General features: G+C 47.5%; 2 protein-coding genes across 7 annotated transcripts in view; both read left to right on the top strand.

The window, feature by feature from the left end:
• Positions 1 to 10,209, top strand: part of Trpv1 (transient receptor potential cation channel subfamily V member 1) — a 30,781-nt gene extending 20,572 nt beyond the window's left edge. For 4 of the 5 annotated variants that reach the window (XM_028787277.1, XM_028787275.1, XM_028787276.1 and 1 more), the window contains 5 exons: positions 394 to 460; positions 1,901 to 2,202; positions 3,092 to 3,219; positions 3,647 to 3,762; positions 9,281 to 10,209. In XM_028787277.1, coding sequence (XP_028643110.1) covers positions 394 to 460; positions 1,901 to 2,202; positions 3,092 to 3,219; positions 3,647 to 3,762; positions 9,281 to 9,453 — 786 coding nt within the window. In that variant the 3' untranslated portion in view covers positions 9,454 to 10,209. The remainder of the gene's footprint in view (positions 1 to 393; positions 461 to 1,900; positions 2,203 to 3,091; positions 3,220 to 3,646; positions 3,763 to 9,280) is intronic. The other variant, XM_028787274.1, reaches the window with a different exon arrangement.
• A 6,450-nt stretch (positions 10,210 to 16,659) lies between these two features.
• Trpv3 (transient receptor potential cation channel subfamily V member 3) overlaps positions 16,660 to 20,757 on the top strand; it is a 30,112-nt gene continuing 26,014 nt past the window's right edge. Inside the window, exons 1-2 of one of the 2 annotated variants that reach the window (XM_028787282.1) lie at positions 16,660 to 16,727; positions 18,699 to 18,825. In XM_028787282.1, the coding sequence (XP_028643115.1) occupies positions 18,707 to 18,825 (119 nt within the window). In that variant the 5' untranslated portion in view covers positions 16,660 to 16,727; positions 18,699 to 18,706. Of the gene's footprint in view, positions 16,728 to 18,686; positions 18,826 to 20,757 lie in introns of both variants that reach the window. The other variant, XM_028787280.1, reaches the window with a different exon arrangement.

Below are 20,757 nucleotides of genomic sequence, written 5' to 3'. Positions count from 1 at the left end.
TGTTTTCCACAGAGCCCTGTTTGCCCCATAGATGTGAGATACTGTCCTCTGCACTCTGTTCAGCCACTCTGTATCCTCTAGGGAGCCATTGGTTTAGCTCTTAGCCTATTTATTCCCCAAGAATCAAGTAAACCTGGCACTGACCCTGACATGGGGGTTTTCTTCAAACTTCTTGCCTCTGCATCCCAAACTGCCGTTTCCCAACCTGAACAAAAGCCATGGAGAAGTGTGAGTGATTCCTTCATGATCCCTGAGCTGAGAACTGTAGAATCCAGCCCGTTGAAGGTTCCTGTCCCATGCTCTCTGGCTACCCCAGGCTGATATAGCCTGAGTCATTCCTTGTATTCCTCCCAGGGCTGGGCTTGTCTTTCATGAGCCTGCTCTTTCCTGCAGATGATCCTCAGAGACCTGTGTCGGTTTATGTTCGTCTACCTCGTGTTCTTGTTTGGATTTTCCACAGGTAATGGACTGAGTCAAGGCTGGTGGGTAGGCAGGTCTGTTGCTCATTTGACTTCCTCAGGGCTCTGGAGGGCCAAAGGAGGAGGAACTAGGTGGGGAAGACAGGCATATGCTTGCAGGTGACAGAGTGGATAAACAGAACACACATCAACATGAGCCTGAGAGCTTAGAAGTGTAATTTATAAGATATTTTCGGTCATTTTAGAGATACTGTGCTACTTGCCTGCCATATAGCTATATTTTTCTCAGTTTTTATCCAAATTATTTTAACACTACTTCAGATTCACAAGAAAGTTTTAAGAGTTGTAAGAACAACTTCTCTCTTCTTATCGAGATTCTCCAATTTTATCATTTTAAAATCTGTCTCTTTATCTCTCTCTTCCTTCTCTCAATCTCTGTCTCTTTTTTCCTTCCCTTTCCTATTTCTCTTCTCCCTTCTCCTCTCTTCCTTTCCTTTTTCTTCGTGCTGGAGATGGAACCCAGGGTCTAATTCATGCCAGGCAAATGCCCACTGAGTTACAGTGCCAGCCTTCAAGCTATTCTCTGACCCGACCATTCCTCGAATCTTTAGTCCCTGGCATTTTATCACAAGGAAGAGCTTTTCTCCCTCTCTGAAACTGAATTTTTCAATGCAAGGACGGTCTTAAGGCTCTTTTTGCTCTGTGTAGATCCACATGGTCACTTGGGTACTTTGAAACTGAGATCTGGCCCTTGGGGGCCCCTTACAGCCGGATCCTTGGCTCCTCTAACTGTTCCACATCCTGCTGTGAGCACATGCCTGTGCCTCAGTCCTTGTCTGATTTCTGCAGTTGGATGGTTGCTGCGGCGTGCCCATCTCTGCTCCCATTCTGCAGTTTATTTTATCCCTCCTGCCTAAGAGGGATGAGTATCCATGACTAGGGGGAGGGACCTGATAGGTATGGATTGTGGCACTTGATATGAAGTTATGTGTATCTGTACAAAAAGGGACTGGGCTCAGGGAGTTCTCGGGTACTGGTGTATAGTGCGAACAGCACTCGGCTCCTTAGCAGTTCTCTAGCACTGTACTACACTTCCAAAGAAGAATGTTCTCAGGGGCCACTCTGCTGTGAACTGCTCAACACTCATGGTTCTAGGGTGAACCTCTAAAAAGACATGATGGGGCCGGCAATGTGAGCCAGGCCTGTCTTGTAAGGTTGATCAGGCCTCACTACACTAAGGCCTCGATATGTGCATGGTCTACATAGCTTTGCACATTTCTTCACTTTTTCTACTAGATCATAATAACACTCTTTTAACAAAGCAGAGTTTTATTACAGTTTTATGCTAGTCTGGGGTAGGGAAGTGTTGCATGGCTTAGTGGCTTTCCTGCTGCAGGGTGCTGGGGTAGGAGAGGTATGTATCAGGAGGTCTGGGGGCTTGGTTTTCATTCACCCACACCCCTTTCTCTTGTGACCTGTAGCTGTAGTGACACTGATTGAGGATGGGAAGAATAACTCAACACACAAGTGTCGGGGATCTACCTGCAGGCCAGGTAACTCTTACAACAGCCTGTATTCCACATGCCTGGAGCTGTTCAAGTTCACCATCGGCATGGGCGACCTGGAGTTCACCGAGAACTATGACTTCAAGGCTGTCTTCATCATCCTGTTACTGGCCTATGTGATTCTCACCTACATCCTCCTGCTCAACATGCTCATTGCTCTCATGGGTGAGACTGTCAACAAGATTGCACAAGAGAGCAAGAGCATCTGGAAGCTGCAGGTGGGCAGCAGAGTCGGGGTGGGGAGAGAGTGCAGCCTGGAAGCTGTTCCCTGTTCCTTCTGCTGTTACACAGAGGGTTGCATGAGCCCCCATGGGATTGAGGAGGGGGCATGGAGCCCAACCGGGCCCAGGGATCAATATTGTCAGCTCCCTCAGCTCCCTTCCCATGAGTATCCCTGTTGTCCATCGTCTACAAGTAGTAAGGTGAGTCTAGCTAGATGCTGCAACTAACAGATGCTGTATTTGGCCTAGTGCTGAGCAATCCCAGAGGGCAGTAGATGTAGGCTTAGCCCTATGGGTTATCCATCATAGAGCATCTTGGTTTAAGTGAGCACTGGACACTAGACACTCAGGTATTGCTCTCACAGGGTGGGTCCCAAGGGTTCTCTTTCTAAGCTGCATGGTTCATATTTGCCTTCAGAACCCCCCACCAACAAAGCATTGTTCTTACCCAGAAGCATTTACTGAATGGTGGGGCCCTGCTCTAAGTGTCTGTCTTACCTGGCTTCGTTTCACCTTTCACAATCCTCTGAAGGGAATTCTGTCAGCATCTCATCTTTAGACAAAGCACTGAAGTCTAGAGATGTCATCTCTCTATGTTTCAAGCCACACAGCTGGAAGGTAGCAGAGTCAGGGTTTAGACCCAACAGGCTGGACTCTGATCTCCCTTTGTACCCCACATGGTCCCTTTGTGAGCCCCATCGACTCCTAAGGCTGCCTTCCTGGAATTAGCAGGCAGCTGCCAGGTACAGGAAGGTTTGGCTGGTCTCCTTCATGGAGCATGTGTCTTCTAGGCATTAGAAACAGACCCGCAGTAGGCTGTTCCTGGGGCTGAAAGAGATTCTGGAGAGGGTGATCCAGGCTGGTGGCCTGTTTCCTTTTCCATCAGCGAGCCATCACCATCCTGGATACAGAGAAGAGCTTCCTGAAGTGCATGAGGAAGGCCTTCCGCTCCGGCAAGCTGCTGCAGGTGGGGTTCACGCCTGACGGCAAGGATGACTACCGGTGGTGTTTCAGGTAAGGCCAAAGCAGGAGTCAGAACTGAGAACTGGTCTCAGTCTTGGACATGGGGGACCCATCTGGAGCCAGATGAAGGTGTAGAGACCAGAATAAGGGCTCTCAGGGCTAGTCATAGAAATAGGGGACTCTCAAGACCAGCACCAGATCTAAGAGCCACCACAAGATTCAACTATGGGCACAGGACACCCATCTCAGATCTCAGGAGGTAGAACTTCCAACATTAAGCACTGAAAAACTTGAGGTGTCCAAAAATGACTACCTGGTGAACAGAGCCAAACCCAGGAATCCAGTGTTTAAAATTCTTGGGCCTTGTGGTGTGGTGGGAAATGAGGGCTATCCCTCTGCCTGCTATTTCTTCATCCTAATATGAAGACTGTTCAGCCTTCGACAGCTAGCCTCTCAGACCCGGTCCCCTCCCCTACAGGGTGGACGAGGTGAACTGGACTACCTGGAACACCAATGTGGGTATCATCAATGAGGACCCAGGCAACTGTGAGGGCGTCAAGCGTACCCTGAGCTTCTCCCTGCGGTCAGGCAGAGGTGAGGTGTGCTGGATCGACCCCTGGCAGGGAGGGGCCTGACACTGAGAAAGAGGGCTTTCTACTCCATCTTGACTTCCTCACATCAGACCTCGGCTGCATAGCAGCAACAGACACGAGCCCATGCTTAGTCACTGGTGTATGTTCTCAAACACATCTGGCTGCACAAGGAGCACTGTCAGAGGCTTCTCAGATTCATTATTCATTTGATTTCAAGTTAACTGTTGGCTGTTGCATGCTCAGAAACCTTTTAACGTAGCTAACATTTTCAAGTACCCCCCACATTCAGTTATGTGACCCCATATGGAGTCACAGTCCATAGTTTGAGAAGCTGGGTGTCATACTATGCAGTACTGATGCAGAAATCTTGGATAGTTTGTTCATTTTGTCCTTAATTATTTTTTCTTTCTCAAATGTGATGTTTTTTGGTCTGCCTTCATATTCACTGACTCTTCTCTTTTTAGTGAGCTCCAAATTGCTCTTAACCCTACCTGGAGAATTTTGAACTTCAAATTTTAAGTCTTTTGGTTTTAGAGTTTCTGTGTTTTTCTGTTGAAGTCTCCATTTCTTTGCTGAGAGGTCCTTTAGCCAATTCTTCATCAGCAGCACATTTCCTCTGCTTCTTTGAACATATTAATAATAAGTTACTTTGCACTTCCTGTTGGCTAAAGGGTGGATTGGCTCAGAGGTAGCACACTCAGCCTGGCAAGCACAAGACCCTGGAGTCAGTAGTCCCTAGCTAATCTCAACATCTGGGCCATTTTGGCATTCATTTCTCTTAACTACAGTGTGTGTGTGTGTGTGTGTGTGTGTGTGTGTGTGTGTGTGTGTGTGACAGAGGACCACATTGCCCTGGTTTCCCTTTTTGGTCCAATATTTTCAGATTGTGTGCTAGGCATTGTGGGTAAGATACCGCGGAACCTGGATTCAGTTACCTTCCCTCAAAGATACTTCGGTTATTAAGGAATCACCTTAAGCGTATCCATGTGTGAGTGAGTGTAAGGATATCCCCATATTCTGTCTGTGCTCCCCTCTTGCACTCAAGCTTAAGTGTGTCCACCCCACTTCCAACCCCGCTGCAGACATCTCTGCTAGGCCTCATGTACCCTCACCATCAGCAAGCAATGTCTAATTCTCAGCCAAAGACTTGTGGGTAACCATATCCGACCAGTCCCCTAATGTTCTACTATGCTCTGTTTTACTGATTCTAGCTGTGTCAGCTGCTAGGATAGCTACTTTCTCTTTAGCTTAGGGTAAATTCCATGCTCTATAGGATGGCTGCTTACTATACTGTAGTTGGTAAGATTGTCTCTAAGCAGAGAGATAGGGTGTTCATAGGGCTCCTCTTGTGAATGCCACGTCTCTTAGGGTTCATAGTAGCTCACATCTGTCATCACAGGCCTAAACACATCTGCTGAATGGAATTTTGCTCAGCTTGTGGTTGTTATGAGCAGGACAGTCCATTCCAAGATCTTCCATTACAGTTGGATATGGAGATCTATTTCATCAAAGGCTCACTCGGGGGCTGGTGATGTACCCTAGTGGTGGTTGAGCCCTTGTTTAGCATGTGATTCCATCTCTAGTACAGAAAAAAATAGGCTCACTTTTAGATATCGGTTTCCTGCTCTGGGGCTTTACTAATTTCACACAGGTCCCCAGCAGTTCTGTGAGTTTCCTAGGAATGTGATTGGAAAGACTCCCTGGACACATTATCACTCGCTCACTATCTTTCCTTCAATTTGTAAGGTGTGTTAACACTGTCAGATCTACTCAAAGCCAGCTTTGTGTGTGGTTTGAATGGCCTACCAACATCCTTCTACTTACTTAGTTAACCACTGTTGGTTCAAACTTCTAGAGTCTGACACTGGACAGTTTTAGATGTATTAAATACAGTATCTTTTGGGGTGGGGAGAGAGTTTCCTGGTGACAGTTTTCATAATAAAGCTTAAGGTGTGGTCTCTTCCATAAGAATGGGTTTTATAGCATAAGTGCTTAGGGGAGGATCTGCTGAGGTCTAGGTCATCATAGAAGTCACTAAGCTACAAAATGCACCTGGCATCTCCCTTAGGGATGGGTTCTGTTGACTGAGAAACAATGCTCAAAAAAAAGCTCTATGGAGGAAGAATCTGGGCAGTGGTGGTGCATGCCTTTAACCCCAGCACTTGGGAGGCAGAGGCAGGCGGATTTCTGAGTTCGAGGCCAGCCTGGTCTACAGAGTGAGTTCCAGGACAGCCAGGGCTACACAGAGAAACCCTATCTCGAAAAACTAAAAAAAAAAAAAAAAAAAATCTGGGATAAACATAATAGTCTGGGGGGAATTTGGGAGTGGCCTGACCCTACAGATAGCACAGGTCACCAGGCTGTTACCAACACCCAGCCCAGCCTTCTGGGTGGAAAACAGATATTTATGTTCTCTGCTGAGGAGACAGCTCTGGTGTTAGTATTCTGTCTAAACTCCACCTCCACAGTTGCCTGGCAACAGCCAGGTAGGCCTACCCACTATAAAAGGGGCTGCCTGCCCCCTCCTCACTCTCTTAATATCTTACCCTCTTGCTCTCTTGCCCTCTTGCTCTCTTGCCCTCTTGTCTCTAGCTTCTCTCTGTCCCCTCTCCCCTCCCCCTTCCCCCTCCCCCTCCCCCTCCCTCCTCCCCCCTTCCCTTCCCCCTCTCTCCACGTGGTCATGGCCGACCTCCACTCCTCCTCTACTTCTCCTCTTTCTCTGCCATCTTCCTCTATCTCTCTTCCCCCACCTTTGTCCTTTGAATACCACCCCCCTCCCTGGAACCGTTTGGTCTGGTGTTGTCTGTTGTAAGCTGCACGCTGAAGTCTAACACTGAGTGTTTAACATTTCTGGCTTCGCTGGAGCTCATCCATGAGCACAAGGACCTCATGGCTCTCTAGCCTGTACCTCTCAGTGAACTGCTGTCCAGTTAGAGTAGCCATTTGGAACAGAAGCGGGCAAGTGTTAGATTAGACTTTACACTTTCACGATTGAATGTATGTATCTATTTCTTAGGGGGACATTCCTTTAGAATTTTGCTTTCTCAACTTTGTAACAGTAGAAACTCTAGGAACGGTAGCCAGGTAATTGAGATAACGGGGTCCCCCTTCTTACCAAGCCGCATGCATTAGGAAGATGTGGGAGAATTCAGGAGAAAAAGGCCAGGGAAGGAAGGTGGGAACTGGGAGAACTAGGAAGTGCATGGGTAGCCTTGGTGAATGGCTTCTCCACTGACATAACAAACCAAACTGAGCTGAACTCATACTAAAACAGCAGGCTTATTGGGGTAGCTCTCAGGCAGGCTCACTGACCTCACAGGAGGAGGTCAGTAGAATCACAAGGCTGGGCTGAGGTAGGGGCTTCTTAAAGGGGAGTGGGAGGAGGTTTCAATGTGATGGTGGGGTACAAATAAGGTTATATTATAACCTTACTTTGTGAGCTTAGGGCCCTGTAGGTAGGTCTTAGATCCAGTGGTTACTTTGGGAATCCTGAATTAAGAGCTGGCTTTGTCCAGTGTTTTGTGTGGACTTTTGAAAGTGAGGGCTTCTAATCAGAAGAGAAAGGTAGGGATCTCTTGGCTCAGACCATCTTGCCTTTGTCCCAAACCCTCTGACCTAATACTTGGTATTAATATGATGAGTGGTGGTGGGGACCTCAGCTAGCTCTGGAGACGCTGGAGCTGGTTAGGTCAACCGTTCCCAAACTGGGTGTGTCTACTTCCCAGCCAGTCAGTCTCAGGATCTCAATGGGCAGTGGTAACCAAGTCTTCCTTAAGAGCTTTCTGGGACTTTAGGTCATGCCAAAGTTCTTATTTGAAGCCCAGTGTCACCATGTTTCCCTTGGCATTTTCTTCTATGTCTTGGTGGGGCCTTGATGTTTTTTGGCTGCTGTTCATCACTTTAGGACTGCCCAGTGTGGAGTTGTGTGGCAGAAATCTCTTCCCCCTCCCATTTGGGCAGAGAGGCAATGGAGCCTGAAGCAGGTGTGAGATAGACCTATGAGGTACCCGGTTTACCAGGCCTGGGGGAGGAAGAAAGTATAAACTGTTACCTGGGTGGATGAGCTCAACTGTCAAAAAAGAAGAAATGTCATGGATCCAAGAGCTTGGAGATTTTTCTTTTTATTCCAGACAGGGTCTCACTATGTAGCCCTGGCTGTCCTGGAACTCACTATGTAGACCAGGCTGGCCTTGAACTTACAGAGATCCATCTGTCTTAGCTTCTTGAGTGCTGGGATTAAAGGTGTGTGTCACTACACTTGGCTAAGATTTTTTTAAAAATATGTTTTGAAATGAAAATATAATAACATTATTGTCCTCTTCCCAACTTCTACCTGTGTCCCTTCCTCTAAACTCTCTCTCTCTTTAAGATTTATTTATTTCATGTAAGTGAGTACACTGTAGCTGTCTTCAGACACACCAGAAGAGGGCATTGGATCCCCATTACAGATGGCTGTGAACCACCATGTGGTTGCTGGGAATTGAACTCAGGACCTCTGGAAAAGCAAGCAGTCAGTGCTCTTAACCGCTGAGCCATCTCTCCAGCCCCAACCTCTCTTTTTCATTCATATATACACACACATACATACACGTACATATACGTATATACACACATATAACTTGCTGAGTCTGCTTATGATTTCAAAGCTAACTACTTTGTACTAGATAACCAATTAGGACGCTTGTCACTGAGAGAGGCTAATTCTCCCTCTCAGCAGTCATTAGTTGCCTGTAGTTCTTTGTCCAGTGGTGGGACTCCGTGAGATTTCCTGCTCTGCATTAGCCTGCCTGTTGTTATTGTTTGGGTTTTATTTAGGCAGCCATTTCTAGGAGACGGTTTCAGAGCAGACTTCCTGGTCCTCTGCCTCTTAAAATCTTTCCTTCTGTCTTAGTTGGGGTTTTATTGCTACGAAGATACATCACGACCAAAGCAACTCTTAGAAAGACAAACATTTAATTTAGGGCTAGCTTACAGTTTCAGAGGTTCAGTTCATAATCATGCCGGGAAGCCTTGCAGCGTGCAGGTAGACATGGTGCTGGAGGAGCCATGATATAGCCAAGTTCTATATCTTGATCTGAAGGCAGCAGAAGGGTACTGTGTGCCACACTGGGTGTAGCTTGAGCTTATATGACCTTAAAGCCCACCTCCACAGAGACACAGTTCCTTTAACAAGGCCACACCTCCTAATAGTGCCGCTCCTTATGGACCAAGCATTTAAAAACATGAGTCTCTGGGGCCCATTTCTATTCAAACCATCACAGCCCCCTGTTTAAAATGTTCCCTGAGCTTTAGGTGTAGGTAGGTGTGTTCATGATGTATTCAGTGGGGTTGGGCTCTCCTTGACCCATGGATCTCAGCATTGTATCCACTTGTGGTTTGCAGTCATGGTCTCTGCTGTAAAGAAGGACTTCTTTGATTGAGGGATGCTCAGGTTTCCTTTCACCTGAAAATGTGAAGCCTGTACACAAATTGTGCTTGTTTTGTTGCATCCAAGGTAGTAATGACGTGCTGCCTTTCAGTTTCAGGGAGGAACTGGAAGAACTTTGCCCTGGTTCCCCTTTTGAGAGATGCAAGCACTCGAGAGAGGCATACCACCCAGCCAGAAGAAGTTCAACTGAAGCATTATACTGGATCCCTTAAACCAGAGGATGCTGAGGTCTTCAAGGAGTCCATGGCCCCAGGGGAAAAATGAGGGACACCATGCAGGGGGCAATGCTGAGTCTTTGGATGGCTCATTGCTCCTGTGGGGGAAGGGTCTGCTCAGGGAACGTCAGAGCAGGGTTGATGTTGGCTGAGTTCACTCTGTGCCTGCCTAGGCACGTTCCTAGGACTTCACTGGGCCTGCTGTGGGAAAGTGGGAGGTGTGTGGGAAGCAAGATGTGTATCAAACCACGATCTTCAAACAACTGGGTTTCAATTCTTTACGGGCTTTATTAAACAGAGTGGATGGCAAATCTCTCCTTGGACACATGTTAGACCCTGGTTTTATTTGATTTTTGGATGGCTGGGACTATAAGCAAATGGAGTCCAAGAAAAAAACCTTTAACTACTTGCTTTGATATGAAATGCTGAACCATTTCTTCCCTATACTCTATTGACTATCTTACTTGCCCTGAGAGGTTTTGTCATTTGGCAGACCCAGAGAGGGTGGGGGTACACTGGGGTACACCAGTCTCACCCTCAATTCCATCAGAATCAGGTTGTTCCAGACATGACTTTCCCCTTCCATGTAAAATATCTGTCCTCACAAAAAAACGGTAGCTTCATTGCTTATTAAATAAAAATAGAGTCACACCCAAAGGACATGGCAGAAAAATTTCAGTGATCTTTCATTTGTTGTAATCACAATCCTGCCTAATTCTGTGCAGTGCTAAATGCACCTACCACTGTTAGTCTTATAATTCATAAAATAAACTATGTATATGTCTGCAAATATGCTTTATAACAAGTATGAACTTGGTGTAGTAATTGGGCTGGTGTTGCTAGGTGGTTCTCTGTTCAGACTGTCTGTCTGTCTGTCTGTCTGTCTGTGTGTGTGTGTGTGTCTGTGATAAAACATTCATATCAAAAGCACCCTGGGGAGGAAAGGGTTTACTTAATCTTACTGGTTACAGTTCATCATCAAGGGAAGCCCAGACAGAGACTCAAAGGCAGGAGCTTGAAGCGGAAGTCACAGAGGACTGAGTGCTGTTTAGTGGACCTAATTTGACAGCTGTACTGTGCAGGGAACAGCTGTGGGAAGTCAAGGGGAAGGGGTCAAAGTATTTATCAGACCAGAGCAGACACAAAGATTTATTAAAGAGGATACAGTGTGAGGAGATGGAGACAGACTATTATTATTATTTTAAAATTATCTTTAATCATTTTTACAGTCTAGTCATTATCTCCCCTCATCTGCCCTCTCACAGTTCCTCATCCCTTCCTCTTCCTCCCCCACTCCGTCTCCACCCACTCCACCCCTCCAGGTCTCCCCACTCCCTGGGGCCTCAAGTCTCTTGAGGATTAGGTGTCTCTTCTCTCACTGAGGCCAGAGTAGGCAGTCCTCTGCCGTATATTTGTTGGGTGCCTCGCACCAGCTAGTGTATGCTGCCTGGCTGGTGGCTCAGTGTCTGAGAGATTTTTAGACAGGGTCTCACTATGTAACCCTGGCTGTCCTGGAACTCACTATGAAGATCAGGCTTCGAATACACAGAGATCCACTTGCCTCCTAAATGCTGAGATTAAAGGTGTGTACTACCACTGCCCAGCTAAGAGAGAGAAAGAAAATCACTCTCTTGAGGGAATGGGAGTTTGTTTGTTTTTTTCCTTTAACAGAAGAAAGCTAGTTATCTGATCTTATCTTACGTGCTGTTTGTGTGGGGCCCATATCTGGAAAGGATAATAAGGTTATCTCATTATTTGATGAAGTAGTAAGTTTTATAGCATCTGTTGTCTTCTTTCTTTTTTTTTTTCTACTCTAAATTATTTATTCATTAGCCACAGCACATGTGTGGAGGTCAGAGGACAGCTTATGTGAGCCAGTTCTCTGCTTCTACCTTGTGGGTCCTGGGGATCAAACTCAGGTCTTCAGACTTGGAGGCAAGAGACTTTTCCTGCTGAGCCATCTTGGAGGCTCCGTGGTCTTTCTTGAGACTATTTAGAGTAAGGGCTCCTGCATCACTAGGAGTCAGGCTCTACATGTCTGTGTAAGGTACCAGACTCCAAGCAGTCAATGTCTACCAGTTAAAGTGTGGGAGTGTCTGCCTCTGCAAGCTAAGTGCCATGCCCAGAGGGATCTTTAACCCTCTAAAACAGTGCCACTAGATGGAGATCAAGTATTTAAACTTAGGGGCCTATCGGGGACATTCCACTCTTTAGAGGGAGTACCAAGACCCACTTCCATGTTCTTCAGCAATATGCCTGCCCCACATGTAAGGCCTAGTGGAGGAGCCAAGGCTGGCCCTTGAGGTGACCATGGGTGAAGTGAGGTTGTGCACAGCCCACAGGGCAGGGGTGTGAGGAGAAATAGAGACTTCCCTTCCCCTCCCCCCAGGATGGTTGGAGTGTTTATGAAAAGGCTTGATATTCATTAGCGTTTAGGCTTCCTAACAGCTCATGAGGAAGTTGTTATTAGCTTGACGTTATAAATGAGAAAATCAAGGCTCCGACAGCAAGTTACACAGCCAGCAAAGAGTGTGACCCAGGCTTGACCCCAGGCGGTCTGACTTTAAACCCATCTTTACTGCTGAGTCAGGCCCGGGTCATGTAGGACACTTCTGTCTGAAGGGAGCTTGGTCAGCTTCTCACTACCTGCTGTGGGCCCTGGGCTTCTTGCTTTACTTGTAGCTGAACTCAGAAGACATCTTGTGAATGTTTGATGACTACGGATTTCTTTTTCATTTGACTCTGTGTGTGGAGCACTCAGCAATTACCACAGACCAATCTGAAGAAAATCTGCTCTTGAAACCTGTCTTCTGGTTCCTTTGATATTGAAGGTCTCCCAGAAACAGCACAAACACAGGAGATCAGCTTGATCCATCCCCTGTTTAGTTTGAGCCTACACTTCGTTCATGCCCACATCTTTGAGGCAGGCAGCACTTGGTGGAAGAAAGTTGCCAATCTGATACATGGACAAGCTCTCATATGAGAGAAAACTGGGAAAGACTGGCCTGTTCCCATCTGTTGTTGTAACCTAGTGAGGGTTTCTGCAAACTCTTTGGTCTCTACTTCAAATCTCCCAGGCTGCTCTAGGAGATGATTCAGAAAATCTTGAACACATTCTGATGCGTTGGAAACCCCTCACACCCATCCACATGGGATTCAGTATAGTCAGAAGAATGGCTTGATGGATATAATTCAGAAGTTTCCGCAGACAGTTTAGATCTTAGGCACAGGAGCCACATCATTTGGGCTGAGCCACTGCTGGCTGTGGGATTTTGTCTTGAGAACTAGGTAGAACTCTTTGAGGCTTTGTTTGTTCTAAGAGTGGATGCCTCTTCCCCTGGACCTAGAGGCGTCTTGCTCTGGACCCCTGAGGTAGATCAGTCCAATGGCTGCAGACCAAGATGCATATCAAGAATTAACTGGAAGGGGAGATTTTTTCAGATTATGAAGAATACACAACAGATTTATCAGAGGCTGCAATCCATATCTGGATGACAGTGATGATGAGATAGACCAGAGGTTGGAGATGCTTACGCAGAGTGTTGTTAGAATCAGAGTATAGGCAAAGAATAAAGAGGATTTAAAAACAGCTTAGGTATGGTGATTTCAGCAGAACCCAGGAAAGCAGGAAAACATGTGAGACTTGTACTAAATTGAGTTATGTTACTAACATATGTAATTTTCATTTTTGTTAACACTACCTACCAAAATAAACTTCATTCCCCATAACTTGACATGCGTATGTGTGTGTATAGTTTATTATATTCAGTTAATTCCAGTGTTTTCGCTGTAAGAACATTTTGAAACAAATGAAATGTTGAAAGTAAAACAAACAAAGCTTTTGTGTGACTTTTTTCTCTTTTTTCCATTAATTTATTTATTCACTTTACCTTCCAATCACAGACCCCCCCCCCCGTGTCCCCCTCTCACACAGCTCTTTCCCCTCCCCCTTCCCTTCACCTCACTGGGTGCCAACCCACCCTGGTGCCTCAGTGACTTTTTTTTTTTTAAAGGTCATGTCTACATCTTTCTTTTCTTTTTAAATTGGGATCCTTTTTGCCAATATAACTTCAGCTCAGTGCTTTCCAGTTTTCTCCTTCTTTCTCCTCCTCTTCATCCCCTCCCTCCCTCTCTCCTTCATATATTCCTTCTTCCCTTCCTCCCTCCTTTTAGCCAGTCCTGAGGATTGAACCTAGGGTCTCATCTATTCTAGTCAAGCATTGTACACTGAACTCCATAGCCCAGCCCTAAATTAATAAACTACTTTTGGAGCAGTTTTAGGTTCACAGCAAAATTGAGCAGAAGTGCAGATTTCCCATGAATTGAATTCCCTAGCCCCTCCCCCAACAGCATCCCCTGCCATTGACACTGTCTCAGGACACACAGCATCCCCAAAGAGGCAGCCTCTCAGCTCTTAGCCCTGAACGAAGATGGAGACTATCCTGACCTTCATTCAGGCCTGAGGTGGGAGATGAAATTCTGCCTCACTTCCTGCTCCAGCTCACAGCACTAAGTAGGGTGTTTTCTGGAATTTGGCAGGAATCTGCCCCACTTACTTCTGCGCCTCCACCCCCTCTTGTTTACCCTCCCTGGAGAGATGGAATCCTTGGGTTGGTTACCTGGACTGATGTCTGTGAGTCTTAGAAGGTGCAGAGAGTTGGGCAGGTTTGCTCATCACCTCCTGTGAACCCTCTGTGGGTGTTGGGCCTCAGACAGAGGATGGCTTCTGCAGACGGACTGCTGACTAGGCCTTCTGCCCTGACCTCAGCTAGCAGGATGAGGCACACCTGAGTTTCTTGGCAGATACCTAGAGGTTGCCTGATATTCACGCATCTGGAAAGCAGGATGGGGCAGAAATAAAGAGAATCTTCCTTTTCTCATTGCCTGCATCCCACCCCGCTTTGGCCCTGTCTCCTCTTCCACACATATATACCCATATCTGAAAGGCCTCTTCCTGGGATTATTGTATGCTCTATCCACTATGGAAGGAGAGTTCAGATTGCTGAAGAAAAGTGAGCATGGCACAGCTCGTGGCTGCCTCAGAACTGTCAACTTGGTAGTGGAGGACAGTTGAATGAACCCTACAGGTTATTCACATGACGGACAGGACCAGACAAGCAACACTGGATTTGCAAAGTCTGGAGAATGAGGTAGAAGGAAGGACACAGGACTTCTGGTGGCACAGACCTCTGATTGTGCTGTGTGGATCCCAGACACAAGATGGAAAGCTTACAAAGACAAACTTAATTCCGTGTAGGTAGCCAGAAGCACTGCCTTTAGCGTGTACCACTGGTTCAGCTGGGTCAGTCCCCTGTTAGATTATAGTGGTGACAGTTGCTGACTAGCCATTGGCCAACCCAACTCTGGGTCACTAAGAGGTCAGGGTTGAGCCAGCTGCCCGGGGTCACTCAGTGGACTGCATCTGAGCCCCATGTCTGATCATTTTGCTGAGTTCACACATTGCCCTAGGCCTTGAAACAGACCGGGGTCTCAGGTGTCTTGACACTCTGCTGATGAAGCTTCCTCTCTCCCAGTTCTAGCCCAAATGCTCCCTCTTATTTGAACCTCCATTTTCCTCTTAGACGAGTCCCTTTTACCTCATTTGGCCCTTGTCACTTGTGATGGGATAATTCCTGCTGGTGCTGGTCTTCTAGGTGGTCTGTAAGCTTCGAGGGAAGAGATATCACTCTCAGGTTCACTGCTATCTTGCCGTGGCCTCCTATGTATTGGGTCTCACAATGGCTGGATTCTATGACCCTGAATGTGGACCAGTGTTTGGAGCTACACTGGGTTTCCACGAGGTCATACCCTTAGAGTAGAGGAGCTTCCCCTAAACCCTGTTGTTACAGAGCATGCTTTCGGATAAGAGAGATAAAGGAGCTTTAAGTTAGTCTCCAAAGAAAAGTGTGAAAGCAAGGAAAGTTTCAACACAGAGCTGGAAATAGCCTCATGCTCAGGATGCTGAGACATCAGAAGCAAAGCTGGGCCAAGGCTGAGTCAGGCCTGGGCAGGTGAGGAGGAGAGAGGCCACATTTAACTGAAGGTAGGGCTTTGATGGTAGTGTTTCCAGAACAGTGATGAGGAATCGTGAGCACCAACTCCAGGTCTCCCTGGATTAACCTGCAGGTGTGTGCCCTACGGAAGCCACACCTGAAGCCTGCTCTGGCCTGGCCTGGCCTGACCACAGGCCTTCTCTCTCATGGCTCAGAAGCTGACTCTGCCTCATTCTTCCTCCCCAGGCCCAGCAGGTTGTAGTAATCAGGGATCTGGGATCTTGCCTCCTGGGAACAGTTGGGAAAGTCCCTGCTGCATCAGCCAACAGCACCATTACAGAGCAGGGACTTCAATTCTAAGCCTGTCATGCCTTGCCTACACATCTTCCCTGCGGAAGGTGTGCAGTTCCTGAGTCAAGTTATGTTCCACTCCTTTCCCAGAAGCCATTTGGGCAAGTAGGGAGGGCACAGAGTTTTCCTGTAGTGCTCTGGCCTTGAAGAACAGCGACACAGACTATTGCTGGGTGAACAAATGGTTGTAACAGTAACACCCGGCTGTCACAGGTTATGAATTCATTCCAGGCCTTGTTCTATCTCTCTCCATTTGCTCCCTCATTATGCTCTACCTTCCAACATGGGTTTGTATGACTGACAGGTAGGAACCCCAGGCTTGGGACAAACGACTTGCCCAAAATCACAGAGGCAGGAAGCGGTGAGGTTGTCACACACGAAGGTCCATGATGCATAACAGCTATTGGGAAACATTGGACTTCCTCTGTCTCTGAGGCGTTTGATCCCAAGAACTATTTTTGAAAGACAGAGAGGCTGAGTCTTACAGCTGGCCACCAGGATAGCTTTTGGTTGTAGTCTTGGTTTCTTATGATGCTTCTTTACCTCCATTATATTTGTCTCTGCATAACAGCCTTGCTCAGTAAGTTCTCTGTAATAGGTCCCATTTCCCAGGTGAGGAGACTGAGGCTATTAAAACTCTCTGAGGATCAAATGTATGAGCGAAGGGTTGGGATCAGATCTACGGCTCTGTGCCACAGCAAGCGCCTTTCTTGCCTTTTCTCCTAGGGGTGAGGCTGCTCTGTGGGTGTGGGGGTGACTCACACGGGACACGTGGGTGGTGGGTGTGGCCTGCCTGGTGCCAAGGGCAGGTGGCCCAGCCAGTTTTGCCTCTGATGCCTCATTCCAGCTGTCAGCTATCTCTGTGTCTAAGATGAGAGCCTCTGGCCACCTTAGCCACCTTCCCGACGGTGGGTTTTGGGCCCCAGACATGCGGTGATCTCAAAAGCAAGGGCTGCCACCATCATCTGGAACCTGCCAGGTAAGTTCTTGTCACCCCGGAAAGCTAGTGCCCCCAGAAAGACTAGAGCACGGGCCTGGAATCCTCTGGGCCATGTCTGCCCTTTGTCTTTGGGCCCCAGGAAGGTGCGGGGAGAACTGGGGTTCCTTTTGACATCAGGCAGAGGAGATAATACAGGCTCTGACAGGCCCAGGAACATTCCCCTGATGTTTGGGAATCTCAGGAAGAGAGAGCATGTTTCTCCTTCAGCTAGCTTAGGGATGTAAATCTCCATGGCTGAAGAGTGGTGAGTGTTTAAGACCGGAGCAGCTAACCCAGCACTGAAGAGTGACCATGCCCAGGTACTCACAGGTATTGAGATAGCAGCTGTGGAGGTCTCCTTCCGGCCCCTGTCTGGTCTGTGTCCCTAGGACAGGCCATTTCAATCCATGTCAGGGCCTAGGCAGGTGTGACATGGTATTTCTTGGGTGAAGGAGCTGGATTGCAGGGCAGGGAGAGAGTCCAGCCGGTGAGGATGCAAAGCGTACAGGGTGACTCAGGAGCTAATTATAGCTGCTGGAGCCCAGGTCCAGGTTGTCCTGACCCCCACTTGCCCCAGCTGTTCAGAGTAGCCCACACTCATGGCCCTAGCACAAGAAGGATGGAGCAGTTGGAGTCAGGAGGCCACTCAGCTATTTCTCAGGAGGGAAACCAGAGGATGGAGGGAGGATGAGGCACACCTCTGTCTACTTTTGCTCTTGACTCAGCAAAGCCTTTTTAGCCCCATATGTCTACTGACTGCTTTGGGTAGAGGCAATGTTAGTACTCATCTGGCTTTGGCTGTGATGGATACAGGCAGGGGCTGGGAGCTACTAATGTAGCTAGGTAAGTTATCCGAGATGGCTTACATTGAGGTTGGTCCCCTAACTTCAGAATTACCTCTTCTTGTCCACACTGCCTTTCTATGTCTATCTTTCATGGCTAGCAGCCTCTTCCCCCTCCCTGTGCTCTTCAGAACAGCTTCCTCCTGGTCCCCGCATTACTGGTCTCTCTTGCCTCCATGGCCTGTTCTCCTTCAGGCTCTGTTGCCTATATAACCCAGAACCTTTCCCTGCTCCCTGCTTTCCTGGCATCAATCTCAGCTTCCAAGTTATGCTCGAGGGCTTCACATGTGGCTCAGCCTGCTGCCAAGCTCTTTGCTGCCAGGACTCCCCATGAATTCATTCGGGGTCTCCAGCTCCACCTGCTCCTTGACCTTCACTGAATTGTTTTGAGCCCTGGTCATTGTACAGGCTGTGCCCCCAGCCCAGATGGCATTTATGCTGCATCCCAGGCCATAAACTATCCTTTGAGATCCATTCCCTAGTCTCTTTGGAAGGTGTATCAGTATCCCTTTCTAACTCAGCCCATACTGAAAAGCATGTTTGGACTGAAGGGTTGGCCTTCTGTATCTCAGGGTAAGGGACTCTGTTTCTTCTAGGTAAGAGGGTATCCAACAGGGTGCCAGTCAAGGTCTGGCTGTGCTTAGCTTGTGGGGGAAGAGCAAGAGAAGGGAAGTTAGTGAGCTGCAGAGACTACTAGCGGATGCTGAGAAATTCAAAACCCTCAGCTGTGTTATTCAGAGCAGCATCTAGAGCAAAGGAGGTGACATTGATGTCCTGTTAAGTGTTAAGGTCAAAGGTTCTGTGACCTTGACAAATGGATCTGAATTCAAAGTCTTAGGTGGGACACTGAGAAAGCAAAGTTAAGTCTTAGAAGTAAGTCTGCCTAGAGAGTAATATGGCAGGAGATGGAGATGGGCAGTTAGAGGTAGGGTGGTCCTTTCCTGGGTGCTATGCTGGGCTCTCCTGGGGCTTTGGAAGCTGGGGATATGGAAACTGCAGGAACAGTTTGCTTGTTCCCAAGAAGGGCTGGTAGCCTAGAAAGGATACGGAGGAGTTGGATGGTATCCCATGAGAGTCTGAAGCCATCAGAAGTTACCTTCTGCCCCCTCAACCTCAGCATATGCCTCAGGTCCAGCAATGAATGCCCAATCCAAGGAGATGGTGCCCCTCATGGGCAAAAGAACCACTGCACCTGGTGGGAACCCTGTTGTGCTGACAGAGAAGAGGCCAGCAGACCTCACCCCCACCAAGAAGAGGTAAGGCCTGGGCCTGAGTGTTGTACAGTGTGGGACACTGGAGGCACCCACCAGGGATCCCTTGCTTCATGCAGACTCAAGACTCTGTTATTTGGGGTGGCCTGATGACAAGCTGGGTATAATTGGAGGGACAGCATTGCATATTCAGGTGCCTTTGATGAGGTCTTCATGATCGGCATGAGAAAAGGGTCTCCTTGGAGGAGTTAGGGAGCACCGAAACAAGAACATTCAGAAAGACCCTTAGAGAGATGAGAGTTGCTGAAGCCATTCTTGAGAACAGGAGTAAAAAGGTGAATGTCATTCTAGGTGGTCAGGATCCTCAAGTGGGCATGTTTTTCTCTTTCACACAAATGGCTTTCAATCTACTGTGGAATCAAGTCTGTATAATGGGCTATATTGGGAAAGCCTGAGAAGGCAGAAGGTGAGATGGATTCAATATTGTGCAAAGTATAACTTATAAATATAAGAATAAAGTGCATTTTGGGAGGCATTAAAACAGGAGGATCCTGGCACCCGAGGAAGAAGGTAGATGCTTTGGGCTAAGCTGGATAAAGAGTATTGTAGCTAACCAGTATATGCCTGATTTGTCTTGTGGCCACTGTCAATTAACAAGCTGGGCACATAATACTTTTGGCTGAGTTTATTTCTTTTGAGACAGGGTCTTGCTATTTTTCTCAGGCTGGTTTGATACATAGCCCAAAAGTCTTGAACTTAGGATCCTTTACCTTTTGAGTGCTAGGGTTGCATGCTCAGCTTTGGGTATTTCAATGGCTGTGTGTTTTGTAGGGCTTAAGATGCATGGCATGGTCAACTGGAGGGAAAATGCAGGTTATGACTGAGATGACTATAGTTGTGTTGAGCTGCATCTGTATATGAGGGCACTACTAATGACATCGACTTAAAAGACACAGTTAATTTCCATTATGCTGACAAAGATGTTAGCACAGACAGGATGGTCAGTGCTCAGCATATGATTTTGATTGTATGGGGATCCTGGGAGCTGGGCAGGGCTGGAGTGGTTTTGTCTCACTTCCAAGTTGAGGATATGGAGGATGCTGGGACAGAGAACAGCCTTTCTAGATCTCCATGACGATCTCTCATTCTTCTATTGATTGGGCCAAGCTAGACCAAGAGGCTTGTTCAGCTGTGCTTTCCCTGGACCAGGGTGGCCGATAGTCTAGGATGGCTCATTTACCCTGCCTCTTCTGCCCTGATGATCTTCAGGTGAGGGGGCATCACAGGTGATTTCCTGAGGAAGGACACAGGGAGATAGGAATTTTGGAAACGTTGCTCTGAATGACCCATGTGGACAACGCATTAAGAGGATGTGCAGACAGGGAGATGCTGAGGAAGCTGTTGGGAGACGGGTGAGGTCTGAGCCAGGGTGGTCAGCAATGCAGGAAAAGATAGACGAGAGTGGAGTTAGTCAAAAGATCTCCTGGGGGCAAGGACAGAGACGGAAGAGTCAGGAGATCCACCCTTCTGGTGCAGTAACTCAGAAGGAAGGTGGTTCACGTCAATCATGAGCCCATCCAAGGAGAAGCAAGGACAGGAGCAGTGAGCCAAGTTCAGGTATGAAGTACCAAGTGAGAGATGCCCAGAGGACACTTAGGCAGAGCTCCCACCTTGGAGTTCAGGAGAGAAAGCTAGTTCAGGTGAGACAGGTATCATGGGAGTGGGGGCAGCCTAGAACTTCATGGACCCATCCAAGAAGTAGCAGAGACACAGTTGACCTAAGCCAATGTGGTCCATTTTCCTGGATCTTCCTCCTTTTTACTTTCAGGAGAGATTGGTAATAAGGAAAGAAAGGATTGTGGACAGGGTAAAAACATAATAAAACAAAACAAAACAACAAAACAAACAAAAAACCCCAGGTTTTTCTACATCAGGCCCAGCTAAACTGGGTTTTTTGTTTGTTTAATTTTTTCTGTT

This window comes from Grammomys surdaster, unplaced genomic scaffold (assembly GCF_004785775.1).
Source record: "Grammomys surdaster isolate TR1022 unplaced genomic scaffold, NIH_TR_1.0 125621, whole genome shotgun sequence".
NCBI lineage: Eukaryota > Metazoa > Chordata > Mammalia > Rodentia > Muridae > Grammomys > Grammomys surdaster.
The sequence above is the reverse complement of the archived record's forward strand: the minus strand, read 5'-3'. Positions and strand labels throughout refer to the sequence as shown.